Source organism: Lynx canadensis, chromosome E1, assembly GCF_007474595.2.
Source record: "Lynx canadensis isolate LIC74 chromosome E1, mLynCan4.pri.v2, whole genome shotgun sequence".
Taxonomy (NCBI): domain Eukaryota; kingdom Metazoa; phylum Chordata; class Mammalia; order Carnivora; family Felidae; genus Lynx; species Lynx canadensis.
In genome coordinates, this window is record NC_044316.2 from 24,591,679 (window position 1) to 24,608,963 (window position 17,285).

General features: G+C 53.0%; 1 protein-coding gene across 2 annotated transcripts; it reads left to right on the top strand.

Moving 5' to 3' along the window:
- The first annotated feature begins 255 nt into the window (after positions 1 to 255).
- CA4 (carbonic anhydrase 4) lies at positions 256 to 15,596 on the top strand. Of its 2 annotated transcripts, none has more exons than XM_030296528.1 (8): positions 256 to 374; positions 4,928 to 4,981; positions 5,764 to 5,919; positions 6,624 to 6,769; positions 6,888 to 6,986; positions 7,245 to 7,311; positions 7,453 to 7,619; positions 15,542 to 15,596. In XM_030296528.1, the coding sequence occupies exons 1-8, from the start codon at positions 317 to 319 to the stop codon at positions 15,569 to 15,571; spliced, it is 777 nt and encodes a 258-aa protein (XP_030152388.1). In that variant the 5' UTR covers positions 256 to 316; the 3' UTR covers positions 15,572 to 15,596. The 2 variants fall into 2 exon arrangements, with proteins under 2 accessions (XP_030152388.1, XP_030152387.1); XM_030296527.1 differs by lacking the exon at positions 15,542 to 15,596 and adding an exon at positions 8,696 to 9,287 and having other exon boundaries at positions 259 to 374.
- Positions 15,597 to 17,285: the final 1,689 nt, after the last annotated feature.

The following is a 17,285-nucleotide window of genomic DNA, read 5'->3' on the forward strand; positions in this document are numbered from 1 at the left end:
CGGGGAGGGCACGACCTCTGGGCAGAGAGGAGAGGAGCTGGCGGAGGAAGGGAAGAGGATTGTTCCGGGCACAAGGCACAAGGTGGCTCGGCAGGGGGTGGGAAGGCCAGGAGGGGAGCGGAGGATTTCAGCGCTGGGACAGGACGCGGGGAGGAGAGGCTCCGCCAGGGGGAGGAGCTACTTTCCGCGTCCCGCTGTCGGGGCTCCCTCCCGTAGCGGCTCCGCTATAAAACCTGGTCCCGCATGATCGCGGCACCCCCGGAGGCCTCCTCGGCGCGCGCCCACCGGCTCTGCGGCGTGTTTGCTCCTGTGAGGGATGCGGCTGCTGCCTGCGCTCCTGGCCCTCGCTGCTGCCCGGCCCTTGGCCTGCGCAGGTGAACGCGTGGGCTCCCGCCCGGCCCCTCTGTGCCCCCAGCCGTAGTGCGCGCGAGACACCGGGCGCGCGTCGGGCTAGGGCTGCTTGGGCACCGCCGCGGCGACGGGGGCGAGCGTATGGGACGGGCGCGAGCCAGTAGGCGCACACGAACGGCCACGTGCGGCTGTGGAGCTGGTGTGTGCACGAGTGTGGAGGGCTGCGGGGGGCGCGCGGGGCCCTGCGGGACCTCGGCCCCGCGAGCGTGACAGTGATGAGGATGCTTCTCCCACCCGCCTCGACGCACGCAGCGGTTCTTTCCCTTTCTGGAGTTGCGTGCGCCCTTGCTCCTCAGACGGTCGCAGTCCGTCCCGCCGGGGCTCGGTGCTGAGTGGCTGTCCCCCTCCCAGAGCACGGGTGCAGATTGTGTGCGGTGGGTCCCTGGTATCCCCCCTTCCCCCCCCCCCCCGGATTCCTTGTCGCCTGAGGCTGCCTGTCCCCTTCACTTCCCCAGCCCCCAGCACTGTACTGGGAGCCTGCAGGCCAGGGACACTAGGAGACCCGAGGCCCTGGCCGAGCCGGTCTTTCCGGCCAGGGTGATTTTCATGTAAAGATTAATGTGTGTCCGAGCTCTTAATTATTCGTCTAGGTGGGAGGTGGCGGGAGTGGTGTGTTAATATTTGATAAAGAGCCGAAAGCACCTCCAGCCGCACAGGGCGCAGAGATCCGGGAGGCATCTTTTCTGCGACCCCACGGGGACGGTCTCCTTTTCAGGAAGCCGCCATCTGCCAGTCTCCAGCTTAGCTACCCCTCCAATGGTCCCCCTAGGGGTTCACACGGCTAGACTTACTCTCCAAAGCTAGATGCTCCTCTCTTTGGAGTTCTGGAATTGAGTGGTGAGGGTGTCCTCAGGAGCAGAGGAGAGTGTGTGCCCTTTGCAAGAAAGATTTAGCTGGCCGGTTGTGTGTGTGTGTGTGTGTGTGTGTGTGTGTGGTGTTCCGGGGGGAGGGGGGAATGAGGGGAATCTTGCAGAAACTGTTGGCTTCTTTCTAGGAGAGGAGAAAAGAGAAAAGACAGGGTGTGAAAAAATTTCTAGGTAAAGTTGAGAGTTTGAAACCCGCTTCAGTGGGCTTAGTAGAAAAAGAAAAAAAGAAACACTTTGCAATTAATTCGGTTGTTTTGTACCTGTGTGGTGGTGGGTAAATCACTTAATCTCAAATTTCTCGTTTACAATATAGGGATAGTCATTCTGACCTTAGGTGTTTTAAGGATTCAAATAAGATAATGGGTGTAAGTACTTAGTGCAGTGCCTGCATGGCGCGTGGCAGACTCCCCCAGATGTGATGACGGTGATGGCTCTACCACTGCCTGGGACCAGCCAGCCAGGAATCTTTCTCAGCTGCCCCTTCATGCAAGCTGTGCTCTCCTTAAGTGCTGAGGCTTTTTCACTGGGAACTATCTTGGGACCTGTCTTCCTCCACCCATTTCATCCCCTTGGACATTTGAGGCTGAAGAGTGATGAGGCTGCACATCACACTCCCGACTATCTGCTGCTGTGGAAGGTGAAGGAGGGGAGAGGAACATAGACTTCTTCTGAGCCCCAGAACCCTGGCCAGGAGTTGCTGAGACTTTGCCAGGACATACTTGGGTTTTTTGCTGAGCTGGTTTCCAGGATTCCTCCTTCCCCACAGAGTGGGAGGGTAGCTTGAGCAAGGTCCATCAGAGAACTTCAGTCACCTCTAAAGAACAGAAGGGTGGTGGGCAAGTGATTGGTGATGTGGTTATGTCTATTACTGCATCCCTTGTCAGAGCAGGTCACCTAGGTAGAACTTGGAGCTTGGAGACAAGATCTGTCTGTGGGGAGCCTCTCTTGCCCTATGGAGATGGACTGAGGCAGCAGGCTCATAATTATTTGCAAGGGCAGCCCTCTCATGAATGAATAGGAACCTGAGCTGGTTTGCGACCCTGCCACCTCTTGTTTGAAAGTCCCTCCCCTCAGCCCGCGGACGTAGACCTGACCCCTGGCCTCATCAACATTATGTTTTCCTGGTTCTTGACTCCAGAAGAGAGTAGTTACAAGAGCATTCAGCCAAGCAGGGCAAAAGTCTCCATGATTAAGACAGTGGATCAGAGGTCACCATTCCAAAACCAGGAGCTGTAGCCAGAGTCAGGGGAACAGCAAATTCCTAAGAAAGGCTCAGTGTGAATCAGATGGGCCCTGGGGAGGCTGAGAGGGGGTTCTGCCCTTCAGGACTCTGACGTAAGCAAGGCTTCCCCTGGAATGGCTTCCCCTTGGGCCTCCCAGTCAACCTTGGAAGCCCCTTCTGCCTTCAGGACCTTTGAGAGGGGAAGACATAGGAGAATTTTTTTTTTAATTTGTTAATGTTTATTTATTTTTGAGAGAGAGAGAGAGAAAGAGAGAGTGCAAGTGGGGGAAGGGTAGAGAGAGAGGGAGACACAGAATCCTATACAGGCTCCAGCCTCTGAGCTGTCAGCACAGATCCCGATGCAGGGCTCAAACTCATGAGCAAAGAAATCATGACCTGAGCCGAAGTTGGATGCTTAAGCAACTGAGCCACCCAGGTGCCCCAAGACATAGGATAATTATAACAAGGAGCCTTCCATGGGTGTGAATGACCTTCCATGTCATTCAGTGTCTGCTCGGACACTGACCAAAGTCCTGGGTGTTTGGTAGCAGTTCGTTCTGAGGGAGAATGGAGGGCTCAGAAAAGTTCACGTAATTCTCCTGCAGAGATTGAGCAAGAGGCAGAGCCAGGACTGAGGCCAGGTGAACAGGCTCCAACTTCAGAGCTCTATCCACCTGCAGAGATTGGCCTGGGTGGGAAGTGGCCACAGCCCCTTGCAGAGTTGACCCGCATGGGGGTTCCTCAGATGCAGCAATTTCTGGGAACAGCAGAGCCCAGTCCAGGGCAGGGGACAGATTGTTGTGGGGAAGACACTGCAGGGACTGTCAGACTCTGAATGAGGCTGAGCCAGCTTTGACCCGGAGTTGGGAAACTCAAAAACCCTAGGTGACTCTGAAGGGCCTGGAGTGAGAAAGTGCCCTGTTTTCTGTGGATGCTCACTCTCCTGGCCTGGAGCCCCTCCTTCCTTCCCCTACCAAGAACTTGACCTCCTACTGGCTCCCTCCTCACCACATCCCCATTCCAGGGACTCCAGAGGAGGTGGGGTGGAGGGAGGCAGCCTGGCAGGAAGGGGGAGATGTGCTCAGAGACCTTAGCTCAGCTGAGTGGGAAGCTGTGCTTTTCTTAGGAATTTTCTCATCCCTGAGTTCTTTCCAGCTCACTTCATTTGTCTCCTCTCTGCCCAGCCTTTGGCCATCTGTGCACTGATCTGAGGCCAGAGGGAGGGAGGCCAGGGAAGGGAAGGATCCATTAGGGAGTTTACTATGTTCTAGGTTGCCTGGAATACTCTACTATCTCTCATTTAATCCTCCCACAGCCCAGTGAGGTGGATGGTATTAGCTCCACTTGACAGATGATAAAACTGAGGCTCAGAGAGAGATTAGGTGACTTGCCGCTAAACCTGCAGTGCCCATGTGGCCCAGCCAGGATTCCAGCTCTGGGTCAAATGTTTTGTCCATCCTGCTGCTTCAGCCTTTTTTTTTTTTTTTTTTTTTTTTTGTAATCAATAGACTATACTTTTAGAGCAGTTTTAGGTTTACAGAAAAACTGAGCAGAAAGCACAAAGGTGTCCCCTCTGCCCTTGCAGTTTCCCCTGATGGTAACATCTTGCATTTAGTGTAGTAGGTTTGTAGCGCTGCCTCTTTTCAGAGATGCTGGTTCTACTGCCCTGAACCAGAGCTGGGATTAGAACCTGAATCTGGCCCCATGAACCAGGATTGTGAGGTAATGGGACAGGGGAAAAAGCCTGACTGCCTTTCCCGATGGGTTGTGAGAGTTTAGCCCAGAATGGGTCTTAATAACACAAGAGGGTGTGTGTTCCAGGGAGGGGCTAGTCTAATCTCCTCCATCATCCGGATCAACTCTGGGAAGGCGGCCAGGCTGAACCTGGCTCTATTGTCCCAGGAAGGGAGACTGGGCTAATTCTTCTCTTGTGCTCTTGCCAGAACCACCCTTCCAGGTTTAGGGTGGGAGATGCAAGGGAGGAGGGGGCTGAAAGCAATTGGAAGAGAGTGTGGAGACCAAGCCTGGGGTAGAGCTGGTAGCCTCAGAAGGCCCCCCTAAGGTCCCTCAAGGGTGACTTTTTTGCCTGAGGAGTAGTGCCCTGGGCATGATGTGCTGTGGGTCAGGACACCTGGGGCCTGGCTGATTCTACTGCCTCAGCCCCATCCCTATATTTTCTTTAGCCTCCTTCCTTTGGGCCCTCTGTCTGAGACTCCAGGAATGCTCCATCCCAACCCAAGAGAGTCTCTGACTCCATGGATATTCCTAGCCTCTGACCCACCATGTACGTGCACATGTGCGTGCGCACACACAAACACACACAGAGACAGTGTTGCTTGTGCATACACAGCTCAAGTGCATTCCTAGAGACATATGTGTGCACAAATACATTGACACAGACTTCATATCCTTCCTCTGCCTATTCCAGATTCACACTGGTGCTACGACATTCAAGCCAAGGCCTCCAACTATGCTTGCTTGGGTAAGTATAGCACGTCTTACTGACAGGCCTTTCTGTGTGGTGGGGACTGCCCAAGTCAAAATGAAGACCCAGGGAGGGTGGGAAGGATAAGGGTAATGATGGCTCCTTAGTCAGATATCAGTTCTTCATACACACACACACACACACACACACAGTCCTGGTCCTGAGGAGACAGGGAATGTAGAGTGACCTGAATCGTCCCTGGCATCTCCTGTCACTATCACCAAGAGGATATCTTCTATCAAATAAATCAGCAGTAGCATCAGATGTAGAGATACATTTTGCTCTTTTTTTTTTTTTTTTTTAAGTAGGCTCCATGTCCAGTGTAGGGCTTGAACTCATAACCCTGAGATCTAGAGTCACATGTTCCACCGACTAAGCCAGCCAGGTGCCCCACATTTTGCTCATATAACAAAAGGAAGAGTTCGGTCTGTTCCAGTGACACCTCTTTGGGTGGACCTGGGAAGTTGTCCTTTGCATTTTTTCCCCCAAATTTGATCCATGTCCCCAAAGTCTGCTTTCCTCTGGTCTGACTGTGTTTCAGTGACTGGTGCTGCCCCATTCCCAAGCCTCTATCAACTGGCTACAGGGAATCAGCCTCCTCCAGGTCTGCTTCCCTGCCTCTTAGTCCTCAGATAATGCTTAACATTAGTTAGGCTTTCCTAAGCCCCCTTCCAGGGCACTCCTCTCCACAGCTTCCAAGCACCTTCCCATTCCCCTCCTTGAACTTGAGGAGGTGCTATGTGCCCCTGACTCTCAGCCCACCCTCCCTCCCTGCTCAGGGCCTAGCCAGTGGGGTGGAGACTGCAAGAAGAACCGCCAGTCCCCCATCAACATTGTCACTACCGAGGCACAGGTAGACCCAAACCTGGGACTCTTCTCCTTCTCTGGCTATGACAAGAAGCAAAAGTGGAAAGTCCAAAACAATGGGCATTCAGGTGGGTCTCAGGCAGATGGGATAGGGGACCTGGGCAGGCATGGGCACCTGGTCCGGGGACCCTTGAGTTCCAGAAGACTTGGATGGGTGGGCTCCTCCAGGGATGATTAGGTGCAGGTCCACCTTTGCTGAGGAAGGACTGCAAAGCCTAACAGTGGGAGGGTAGGGGGAAACAGGAAGGGCCTTAGAAAGGAGGGAACACTTCATAGTATTTTCAGTACTTTAATCAGACCGGTCTGCTATGGGAGAAGGGCAGCATTCCAGGAAGAAGGAACAACATGTGCAGAGGTACAGAGGTATGGAGCAGCTTGGGGTGCTCAGGGAACTATGTGTGGCTCCGTGTGCCTGGTGGACAGAGAGCAAAGGTAGGAGGGATCAAAGTCCATCCAGGGTTGGCCAAACTGAGCCCAGGGGCAGGTGACCCAGGGCTGAGGACTGTAGACATTGTCTTGAGGACACCAGGGCACCAGGGAGAGGGCTGAATTGCATGTTTGGGATGTGCAGAGGGAGAGGCAGGCAAAGAGGCCAATAAGAGGCCAGAAAAAAATCTGGGCCGTGTCACCTGTCCCATTCCATCCTATTTCCACAGGCCCAGGCATGTAGCCTATGAAGGGTCGGAGGTAGGAGAGAAGGTTCTGCCTAGGTGGAATGGGACGGGCTAGAGGAGGTGGGTGCAAGGACTCTGTCCCCTCTTGTGCCCTCCAGTGATGGTATTGCTGGAGGATGAGGCCTCGGTCACTGGAGGAGGATTGGCTGCCCGCTACCGGGCCAAGCAGATGCATCTGCACTGGTCAGAGGAGTTGGATAAGGGCTCAGAACACACCCTCAATGGGGTTCGCTATGCCATGGAGGTGAGTGCCCTTTCCTGGGTTGACACTTTTGTTGGGCTCTGGGTGGACCTGCCTGTGGCAAGAAAGGTGTTCCAGCCGCCTCACAGGCCCTCTCCCCATTCCTCTCACTCCCCACCAGATGCACATAGTACATGAGAAAGAGAAGGGGACATCGAGGAACGAGAAAGAGGCCCAGGATCCCAAAGATGAGATTGCAGTGCTGGCCTTCTTGGTGGAGGTGGGGCCCTCATCTGCCAGGGTCTGAGAGGCTCCTTCTTGGATCCAGAGATCTGCAAGGCAGGAGGGGACTGGGGGGATCCAGACTTCCCCTCTGTTTCTCAGTGACTTCTCTGCCCCCAGGTGGGGAGCCCAGAGCCTCTCAGGGCCTCAGTCCCAGAAGCTGCCTGCCCTCCCCACCACAGTCCAGAAGAATGGGCTGGTGGTCACCCCTGGCTCTCCACATGTCCCTGTCAAGCCCCCTTCTGTTCTGTTCCAGGCCGGATCTGAGAAAAATGATGGCTTCCAGCCTTTGGTGGAGGCGCTGTCTTACGTCCCCAGACCCAGTGAGTGGCTGGGGGTGAAGGGAAGAGAGGAGACTTCTTCCTACAAAGGAAGAGCTAGGGTGATGCAGTGGCCTGGGCTCTCAGGGATCCCCTGCTTCTCCCACCAACTGACAGTATCCTCTGTTTCTGCCTCTGCCCCAGAGATGAACACCACAATGAATGACAGCATCAGCCTGTTAGACCTGCTCCCCAAGAAGGAGACACTGAGGCACTACTTCCGCTACCTGGGCTCACTTACCACTCCAGGCTGCGAGGAGAAGGTTGTCTGGACTGTGTTCCAGGAGCGCATTCAGCTCCACAAGGACCAGGTACCTAGGACCCAGCCAAGGGTGTGGCCCCCTACTGCCCAGTTCCCCACACCATTCCTCTGGATCCCCACAGAGGCACCCTGGACTGGGGTGGGGATGGGTCACTCCAGGGAGCTGCCAAGGGTGTGGCCCCCCACTGCCCAGTTCCCCACACCATTCCTCTGGATCCCCACAGAGGCACCCTGGACTGGGGTGGGGATGGGTCACCAAGGAATCCATAGACATTCCTTGGGGTGGACAAGACAGGTTTGGCCTATCCCATCCCTAGTTTGAGGGCTGGAGGGGAGGCTATGGCAGAGGAGGTCAGAAAAGGCTCCCATGCTGCCCGCTGTAAGTAGGTGGGAGTTGTCCAGCTGAGGGCAGGGAACCAATGTCCTGAGGAGAGGGGTCAACATGGGGGAGGGTCCAAGGCTGGCCAGGAGCAGCTGAGAGAAGGTCAGGATAGCCACAGTAGGAACAAGTCCATTCATTCAACAAATGGTGCTCGAATCCTTATAACACACTAGGCTCTAGGGATAGAGCAGTGAACCAAAGGGCCCAAATCCCTGCTCTAGTGATACTTGCATTGCAGAACAGTGGTTCTCAAAGAGTGGTCCCTGGACCAGTGGCATCAACATCATCTGGGGACTTGCTTGACATTCGAATTCTTGGGCCTCACCCCAGTCCTACCGAATCAGAAACTGTGTGGGCGGGGCCTGGCAAAGTGGAGCCCAGCAAGCATCCCCCCTTCCTCGCCCCCAGCTGTGATACTACTGCACACTGAAATCTGAGAACCACTGTTCTATAGTAGCAGTGATAATACAGCAGTGATCAGTGACTGTGGGGCTGCAAAACTGTGAGCTGTATGTCCTTAGCTTCCCAGCTAAGTGAAGCTAATAGGAACTAAGCCCCCACCAGTGCCAAGTAGTCTATATCCCCTTTTTCTTTTCATCTGCACAAAACCCTGAGAGTTAGAGATTCTGAGCCTTCTTATTAGTGAGGGCTCAGAGAAGCAAGGTTACTGGCCTGGGGTCACACAGCAGGAAATGTAGCTATGCTTGCTCCCTGCTTCCTGCTGAGCCCTGCCCCTTCCACAGATCGCTGCGTTCTCCACGAAGCTCTACTACGACTCGGAGCAGAAAATGACAGATAATGTCAGGCCACTGCAGCGCCAGGGACAGCGCCTGGTGTTCAAGTCTCAGGCCCCAGGACAGCTGCTGCCCTTACCCTTGCCAACCCTGCTGGTCCCCATGCTCACCTGTCTGTTGGCTGGCTTCCTCGCATGATAGCTCACTTCTGGACACTTGACCTCTGCTCTCATCCCACAGAGGCCTGGGGCCTCCATTCCTCAGGCTTCCTAGCTTGGATTTTGATGATGATTAAACAGATATATTTTTGGAGAAGCCTTTTTCAGGTCTATTTTTAGTTTCCATGACTGTCTCTGTTCTGTTCCCTTCAACCCACCGCCATTCCAGGGTAGGAGCCTTAAGGCCTGGATATTTCTTCTACGCAAGGACCATGGGGCATCTCCTCCTACCTTTTGCCCCCCTCCCACCTTTTTTGAACTCTCTGCATCCCATTTGGAGAGATGCAAAGATAGCTCTGAGTTCCAACACAGCGAAAGCCAGAAAAGTTCTGGAACCTGGGTGGCTCAGTTGGTTACACTTTTGACTCTTGATTTCGGCTCAGGTCATGATCTCACAGTTTGTGAGATCAAGCCCTGTGTCAGACTCTACGCTGACAGCGTGGAGGCTGCTTGGGATTCTCTCTGTCCCTCTTTCTGCCTCTCCCCCTCCTCCATCTCCTGCTCTCTCTTAAAATAAATAAACTTTTAAAAAGAAAAGAAAAGAAAAGAAAGAAAAGAAAACCAGAGAAGTTCCAATCCAGCCTCTTCATTGTATAATGGGGGAAGCTGAGGCTCAGAAAGGAGAGCATAATACGTGGAGGCCACAGAGGGGGCTCTGGCAGAAGTGGCTCAGGATCCAGCCTAGCACTTTCTTCTCTGTACTAGGGGTGGAGAGTGCAGGTTGTGTGTGGTACAGCCTAGGCAAAGTAGGTGAGAGTGGGTTCATTTATTTGTCCAAATATTTCTTAAGCATCTATGTTTTAGGCACTGGGGATGTGGCAGGGAAGACAGACAATAAATGCCTGCCTGCCCTCCTGGAGTCCACAGTCTAGTTAGAGTCACTATAAATAAGATATACACACCGTACATGTATCAGAAGGCAGCAAGAGCTATGGAGAAAGATACACCAGGAAGGGAAGGTCGTTAGGGAAGGTCTCCGCAGACAGGGGCAGACTTTCCATCAGGAAGCCAGCAGGTGTTCATGTGTGGAGGGGAGGGTGCCTGTCAGAGGAACAGGATGGAGACCAGCCAGCAAGAGTGGAGTGAGGGAGGGAGAAATTGTGTTAAGAGAGCTGGAGGGAGAGGGGGGAGGGGGAGGAAGGGGGGCGGAGGAAGGGGGAAAAGGGAGAGGTCAGTTGTGTGGGGGGCAGGAGGGGCTTGCACTAAGACATTATAAGGATGTTGGTTTTGAATGTGAAAGAGCTGGGAGCCCCTAGAGACAGCTAGCTAGAGCCTGATGTGCTTCATTGGGAAACAGCTAAGGGGTGATGAGTGAGGGGAGGCTGCTGCAGGGATCCAGGAGCTGATGGATCACAGGTCTTTGAACACTTTGCAAGTGAGACCAGGAAGAGGCAGGTATGGGCGGAAGGACCCAGAAAACTGGAGGAGAAGGAAATAAGGGCCCCATGGACAGGTCCCAAGTCGGCAACCCAGAGTTAAGGGGCCCCAGGCTCTGGGATCTCATCATCTAGGGCAGGGCTGGATTTTGGAGGAGCATGAGGGTGGGGGAAGGGGAGGAGAAGGGGCCTTGCTAGGTAAAGAGGAGGCCAGGGCCATGTCTGTGGGGACAACCTCTCTAACAGGCTCTACCGTCTGTACATGGTGAACTTCCCCGCAGGAAGACATGCGAGCTAGTCAGGCACTCAAGGGATTCCATTATGCGATGCTAGAAGCCCTGGCAGGCATACTGTCGCTCTCTGAAGGGGAGCTGGTTGGCAGAGGTGACCTCTAAGCCCTCTGCCGCCCTGACACCCTCAGAGCCCCTGACTGACCACTCCCAGCAGAGCCTGCGGAGAGGGAGAAGCCTCCCCTCCCCTTTCCTTTCGTGACCAAGAATAAGCACCCCTCTCCCTTCACCAGTGACCACACAGCAGTGGGGGTGGTGTTATGGTCACCATGGAAACAGCAGGTGGCGTGTGTCAGCAGGGGGTGTGTGGGCACCAAACCTGTTCTTTTTGGTTCCTGGTGCAGCCTGTGGGGGATCTGAGATTTTTTGTACCCGCCCCCTCCCAACCAAGGCTCAGGGCTCTCAGAAATCCAAACTCCCCCCCTCCCCAATAAAGCCCCACCCCTGTCCCTGCCCTCAAGGCAGCATTCAGTAAAAAACAGGGCAGCAGAACCCGGAAGTCCCAACTCTCTCCAAGGGACTTAAAGGAACCCCTGCGGAAGGCACGTGACCCTCTCCTGTCCCCCTGACCCCACAATAATAAACCTGGCCAGTGGAGGACAGAATCGGCACAGCTTGTTCAGGTCCCAGGGCTCAAGCCTCTCCCCTGACTTCCCCTACGTGCTTAAAGCTGAGTAGGTGCCGTCAGCACATGATTCATAGCAAGGTCATTCCCAGACAGTTACTGCAGGAGCCATTCCTGGAATTAGCCCCCATATCCTGGAGGTTGAGATTGACAGGCAATCCCTCTTGTGGGGTGTGTGTTCTTGAGAGCCTCCTCTTCTGAGTAAATTCAATCCCTCCATGCTGCCCCGCCACCACCCTGGGCAGATCCCTTTCTAGAGAGGACATCCTAAGTTCCTTGTGCCCAACCCAGACTGGCTTCTGACACAACGTGGCCAGAGATGATAGGGGTCACCAGGGGCAACCTTATTCAGAAAGAGTCCTGCCTGCCTTCCCCACAGCCCTGCTTTCATTTACTTCTGATGCTCCTCGGTCATTGCATCGGGCATACAGTGTGTGTACACACACATACACACACACACACACACACTCTTCACTGCAGCTGGCCAGGCCTGAGGAAGGCTCAGTGCCTGACAGTTTTGGTCGGCACCTGACTTCTTTGAGGTTACTGGCTCCGAGCACAGACCATGATTCACATTCATCCAATGCCTGCTGAGGGCCAGACATGGACCTCTCTATAATCCTCGTAAAGGGTGGCATTATTTCTTTGTTGCACAGATAAGAATGCTGAGGCACAGAGAGGGGTTAGGAGACCTGTCAGAACTTGGGGTCGCTACTCTGCACCTCCTTGGCTCCCACTGCTACTTTTGGCCTGTGGCAGTTCCCAGAGAGACAGATCTTTGGATCCAGGGTAGGGTGGGGTCTGTAGCACCCTGTCCCACCCTGTCTCCCCTGGCTACTCTGTATCCCTGATGGCTCTTCTCTCTGGCCTCCGTCTCTGGCCCCGTTTAGGTTTGGCATCTGGGTGGGAGCCAGGGGCTAAAAATACTCCCCATGTGTTTAGATGATTCTTGGAAAATAAACTTCCCCATCTTGGCTCTCAGTTTGCACACTTGCTGGTCCTGCTTCCTGTGCTCTGATCTGACAGTGCCTGGAGTATATGGGGGGGGTGGGGAAAGTAGAAGGGTCTATAGGGGCCCAGCATCATGGGTGGTGGTGAAGTGAGCATGCACATGCATACCTGTATGCAAAAAGGCCACCATGTCACAAAACTCTAGGGGTGCCTATATGGAGACCACATTGTGAATAGTATCCCCATGTGGTGGGACCACCCTGAGGCTCTGTGCTTATGTGTGGGAAGAGGCAGGGAAGCTGGTGGCCTTGCAGGCCTGGGAACAGGGCTCCCATGTTTCTGGGCCTGTTTATCCATCTACAAAATGGGCTAAGCTTGACCCTTCCATCTAACTGGGCCTAGCTATCCTCAGGCTCCTGCTGGTGACCTTGGGAGGAAAGCCAGGCCCATCTCTGTGGGTGGGGCGCTGCTCCTGCACCTCGAATTACACATCTAGCGGGCTCTGTTTGTTTATCTGAGTAGGGACAAAGGCATTATCTCCTCTAGGGACTAAGGACATGCCCCTGGGCCCAGGCAGCCCTGGGGAGGGGCTTCCTTTGGAGGACAGCTACAGGACAGACAAGTCACAAGCCAGTTCCTTCCTCTGAGCCTTAGCACCAGCTGAGAATGGACACGTGGAAGGCTCTTCACATTCCAAGTGTTGGCTGCTGCAAGGCCTGGGAGGAGAGGGAGAGGGCCAGGGGACAGGGAAGGGACAAAGGTACATTTTGATCTTTCAACAAACACTATTATTTCCTCTGTGCCAGGGACTGAGGATTCAGGTAAAAAAAAAAACCAGTCTGTGCTCTTTCCCCAGGACTTCTGACCCAAGGGCAGACACATAGGGCACAGCAGTACCAGGTCTACAAAATACAGGCATAGAGACATGGGAGCATGGGCCCCAGAGCCACACAGACTTAGATTGTAGTCCTCTTCCACAGCTGTGAAAGGCAAGTGAGAAGCCTTTGGTAACTTCATTCACCTACCTTTCTTTCTTCTTTCTTTCTTTCTTCTTTCTTTCTTTCTTTCTTTCTTTCTTCTTTCTTTCTTTCTTTCTTCTTTCTTTCTTTCTTTCCTTCTTCTTTCTTTCTTCTTTCTTCTCTTTTAGGTTTATTTATTTATTTTGAGAGGGAGTGAGAGAAGGTGAGTGGGGCAGGGGCAAAGAGAGAGGGAGAGAGAGAGAATTCCAAGCAGGCTCCTCACTGCCAGCGCAGAGCTTGATACAGGGCTCAAACTCACGAACAGCGAGATCATGAACTGAGTTGAAATCAAGAGTCAGATGCTTAACCAACTGAGCCACCCAGGTGACCCATTAATTCATCTTTCTGAGCCTCCATTTCCTCATCTGTAAAATGGGCATGATGATGATTTACTTCATAAGGTCAGTGTAAAGATGAAACAAGATGCCTGGCCAGGAGTTTGTATTCAATAATTTGTAGTTATCATTATGATTGTTTTTATTAGAGCACTGAAGAATGGGTAGGACCTACAGACAGAGAGAAACTGACCACTTCCAGAGATGGGGGTAGGGAAGAATATGTGGAGGTCAGGATTCTGAGGAGTGATGCATAGATTTGCCCCTGTGATAAGGAGTAGGTGTGAGATGGGCTGGCAGTCCTACTCCTATGGAAGGGAGAAACTGTAAGACCCCTCCAGGGGTCCACTTCTCCACTCAGACACTCTGATGTCCCCCCCAGCACTCCACCCCACCCATACACAGAGCAGTCCACTGAGGCAGGCCCCCCAGCCTGACCTTTGCCCAGAGTTCACCAAGGTCACTCAGAACAACAGAGAGAGACAAGAGGGGGAGGCCAACTGAGGCCCAGCCTGCTCTGCAGCTCTCATGTTCCTGCCTTATTGGGTGCGGTCCAGGTTAGAGCTCGGCTGAGACTATCCAGGGCCCCTGCCGATTTCCTGCTGTGGGATCCATTTCATTTTCCTCTGGTCCTTCCTCAGGAGCAGCAGGATTACCACATTTGCCCTCTGATGGGTCCTTTTCTCCACTGCTGGTTCTGTCCCTGGCCATCTGCCAGTACACCTATTATACTGTCTGGATTTGCTGCAGGCTTCCCCCAGCTTATGGTCTGTACCCACCCAGTATTGCCTGATAAATTTGAATTTCAGATAAACACTTTTTTTTTTTTTTTTAGTGTATCTCCAAAATTGCATGGGGCATACTTATACTAAAACATTATGTTGTTTAGCTGCATAAGCATCTTGATTTTGTATTTACCAGATGTAGTGACCCTACCCTCATTCCATCTATGTCAGGGAAACTGAGGCCAAGAGGAAGGGCAGACAAAAGGAGGGGTCAGAGACCAAGGCAGCCACCACTTCCTCCTTGGCCATCTCCTCTCCCTCCCACTGGCCACACCCTCCAGGAACTGATAGCACACTGGTTGAGGGGTTTTCCCCTTCCCTGCCTGGTACTGGGCTCCCTGTTGGAAGGGCAGCTGGGTACACTTTGCAGCAGTGGACTTCCTCCCCACAGTTTTCCAAAGTCTTGGGAGAGGCCAGTGCCAAGGCCTCATTCCTTCTCCTTTGGCCTCTGCTTGACTCCCGCCTCCCTGAGCTGGAGGGCCAGGGTCCTTTCCTGCAGCCCCGCCACCATCACACCAGCCACCTCTTGAGGAAGGGAGCCCTCAGGCAGCGTCTGGCCTCCGTGTCCAGGTGGGGTCAGAAGGGGCTGGGTGCCAGGGTTTTATTTACAAACTGAGGAGAGACTCAAGAGGTGCAGAACACTGTGGGCGTCGGAGTGCTTATTGGCGTCACAGCCTGGAGTACAGGAAGAGGACCCAGACACCAGTCAGCAGCTGAGTTCCCTCTGTCCATCAGACACCCTTCCTCCCATTCCTTTCGCCTTGTAATCACCCTGATCTGTTTTCCTACCTTCAGCTATCATTATCTGCATGCCAGGCCCTTTGTAAGGTACTTTACATCCACTATCCCATTGAATCCTGACAGTAATCTTTAGAGCAAGAGCTCCCACTGGCACAGCCTCTTCAGGACAGCAGGCATTTCCATCTGTTTGTGGTGGATGATGTGCTGCCCAGCTCAGAGCCCTAGGCAGCCCTAGGCTTGTCCCAGCAGTGAGCACTGTCAGAGTGTGGATGCCTTCAGTTGTCAGCCTCTCTAGGGAAAGGAAGCCCCTTCACTCCAGGTCACACTCCTTTCTGCAGCAGCCTCCAGCCAAAAACCGATCAGCATGGGGGGATAAAGAGCCCAATTCGAGGTGACTCCAAGGGACCATTCCAGCTCCAGAGCTCTTGGTGGGGTCAGCCAAGGTTACCACCGGGCCTGTGTGGCAGCTCCATACCTCCCTTATCCTACCCTGCTTCCTTTGCTCTCTTCCACAGGTGTTGGAAGGTCCTAGAGGCACTGCTTAATAAACATCTTGTACACTGAACTCTGTCAGCTTCCTGGGGAAGCCAACCTGTGGGGCAGTTTGGGCTCATCAGTGCCCCAATGGCATAGAGCACATAGTAGACTTTCAATCAATACTGGATTGGAAGAACCCAGGCACAGGCATTGCTAGTCCTGACTCTACGCAAATAACAGTATACTAATAGCAGCTAATATTTATTCAGGTAAAACTATTTGACATGCTTTATGTCTCAATCCTTAAAACAAGCTTCTGAGATGTGCATTTCTATTTTCTCCATTTTCAGAGGAGGGAACGAAATGCAAGGGACCCATGAGTGGCAAGTTGTACAGTGGTGCTGGGACTTGGACCCATACAATTTGGTACTCATGCCCACCCTTGGATCATCACCATGCTCTGCCATTTTTGTGAAGGAAACTGAGGTTTAGAGAGGTAAAGGGACTTGCCCCTGCCAGCCAATGGGTGGCTGCCAGATCTACAAACTCTACGGTCTGCTCTGCTTCCCTTGAACTGAGAGCCGCTGGCCTGGAAGTGCTTCCAGGGAAGCTTGCATTTAGAAGTCACTAGCCAGCCCGAGACATGTTGTTCCCTAGATCTGAACGCTATCCCCTGCCCCTCCCTACCTGTGTTTTTCTCGTGAGGTTAACACGCCAACCAAAACCCAGCTCAAAAGGGACTCCTTTATGAAGTCCTCCTCAATGTCTGCTCTCCACCTTCTTCCCCACCAAGATCCCCTGAAGGAAGAAGATTTGAAGGGTCAAAGCCTCTTAGCCATCAGAGTATGGAAGTGCCACGCCTTGGCTGGCCACACAAAGCGGGGCAGGCAGCAGATGTTTGCAGGATGAATGAATTTAAAAAAATGATAGCAAAACACAGAATTAGCAGGCACCATTCCAGGGCTGGAACTAAATATTTACCTTGCCCACGGGGCAATCCTGAGAGATAAGCCAGGTTTTCCAAGCTCTATTTATGCTGACTTTCCTTCTGTGACTGACACAATCAACCTGGTTTTGTTACAGTTTGAACAGCTGTTTCCACATGTAGGGCCTGGGCGTAGGAGATACTTGATCCTGGGCTTTCACTGTTCCCCAACATCGTGTGTCCTCCTCATGGTATTTGCTTCCCAATCCTTGGCCCGAGGTGACACTGCCCCTCTAATCTGTGAGCCTGGACTGGCCACAGTCTCCATAAGTGAGTGAATTGGGCCTTTAAGTTGTGGGTTCATGCACAGCCACAGGGTTAACAGCTTTATCAGGAGCTGCTTGGAGTATGTAGGACAGATTTGCCTGGGTCTACTGCCTGAATGGTCACCTGGGAGATACCTGTTAAGGGAAAGGGGTTGGCTGTGATATGATGGGTCCAAGTAAAGGGTCATAGGGGAGGAAGACTTGGAGTTCAGTGTGGCATTTATGAGTCAACCTCTGGGATTCACACTGGAGTCTGTTAGAAAGAAAACCTCAGACCCAAAATGGAGTCACTTATGTTAAGAGCCCAATGTCAGCAAACCAAGACTTAATATCTAACCTAACTGCAGTTTCAGGTCCCCCTAGGAATGTAACCTTTAGCCAGTCAACCTGAAATTTCCTGGTCAGCACTAGGAAATTTACTGATAGACCCCTTCCATTGCCCTTAGGAGGGTGACCTCGCCTAAAACAATGCTTTTTTTTTTTTTTTTTGCTAATAATTTCCTTTTTTCTGTGCCCTGTCTGCCTTTAAAA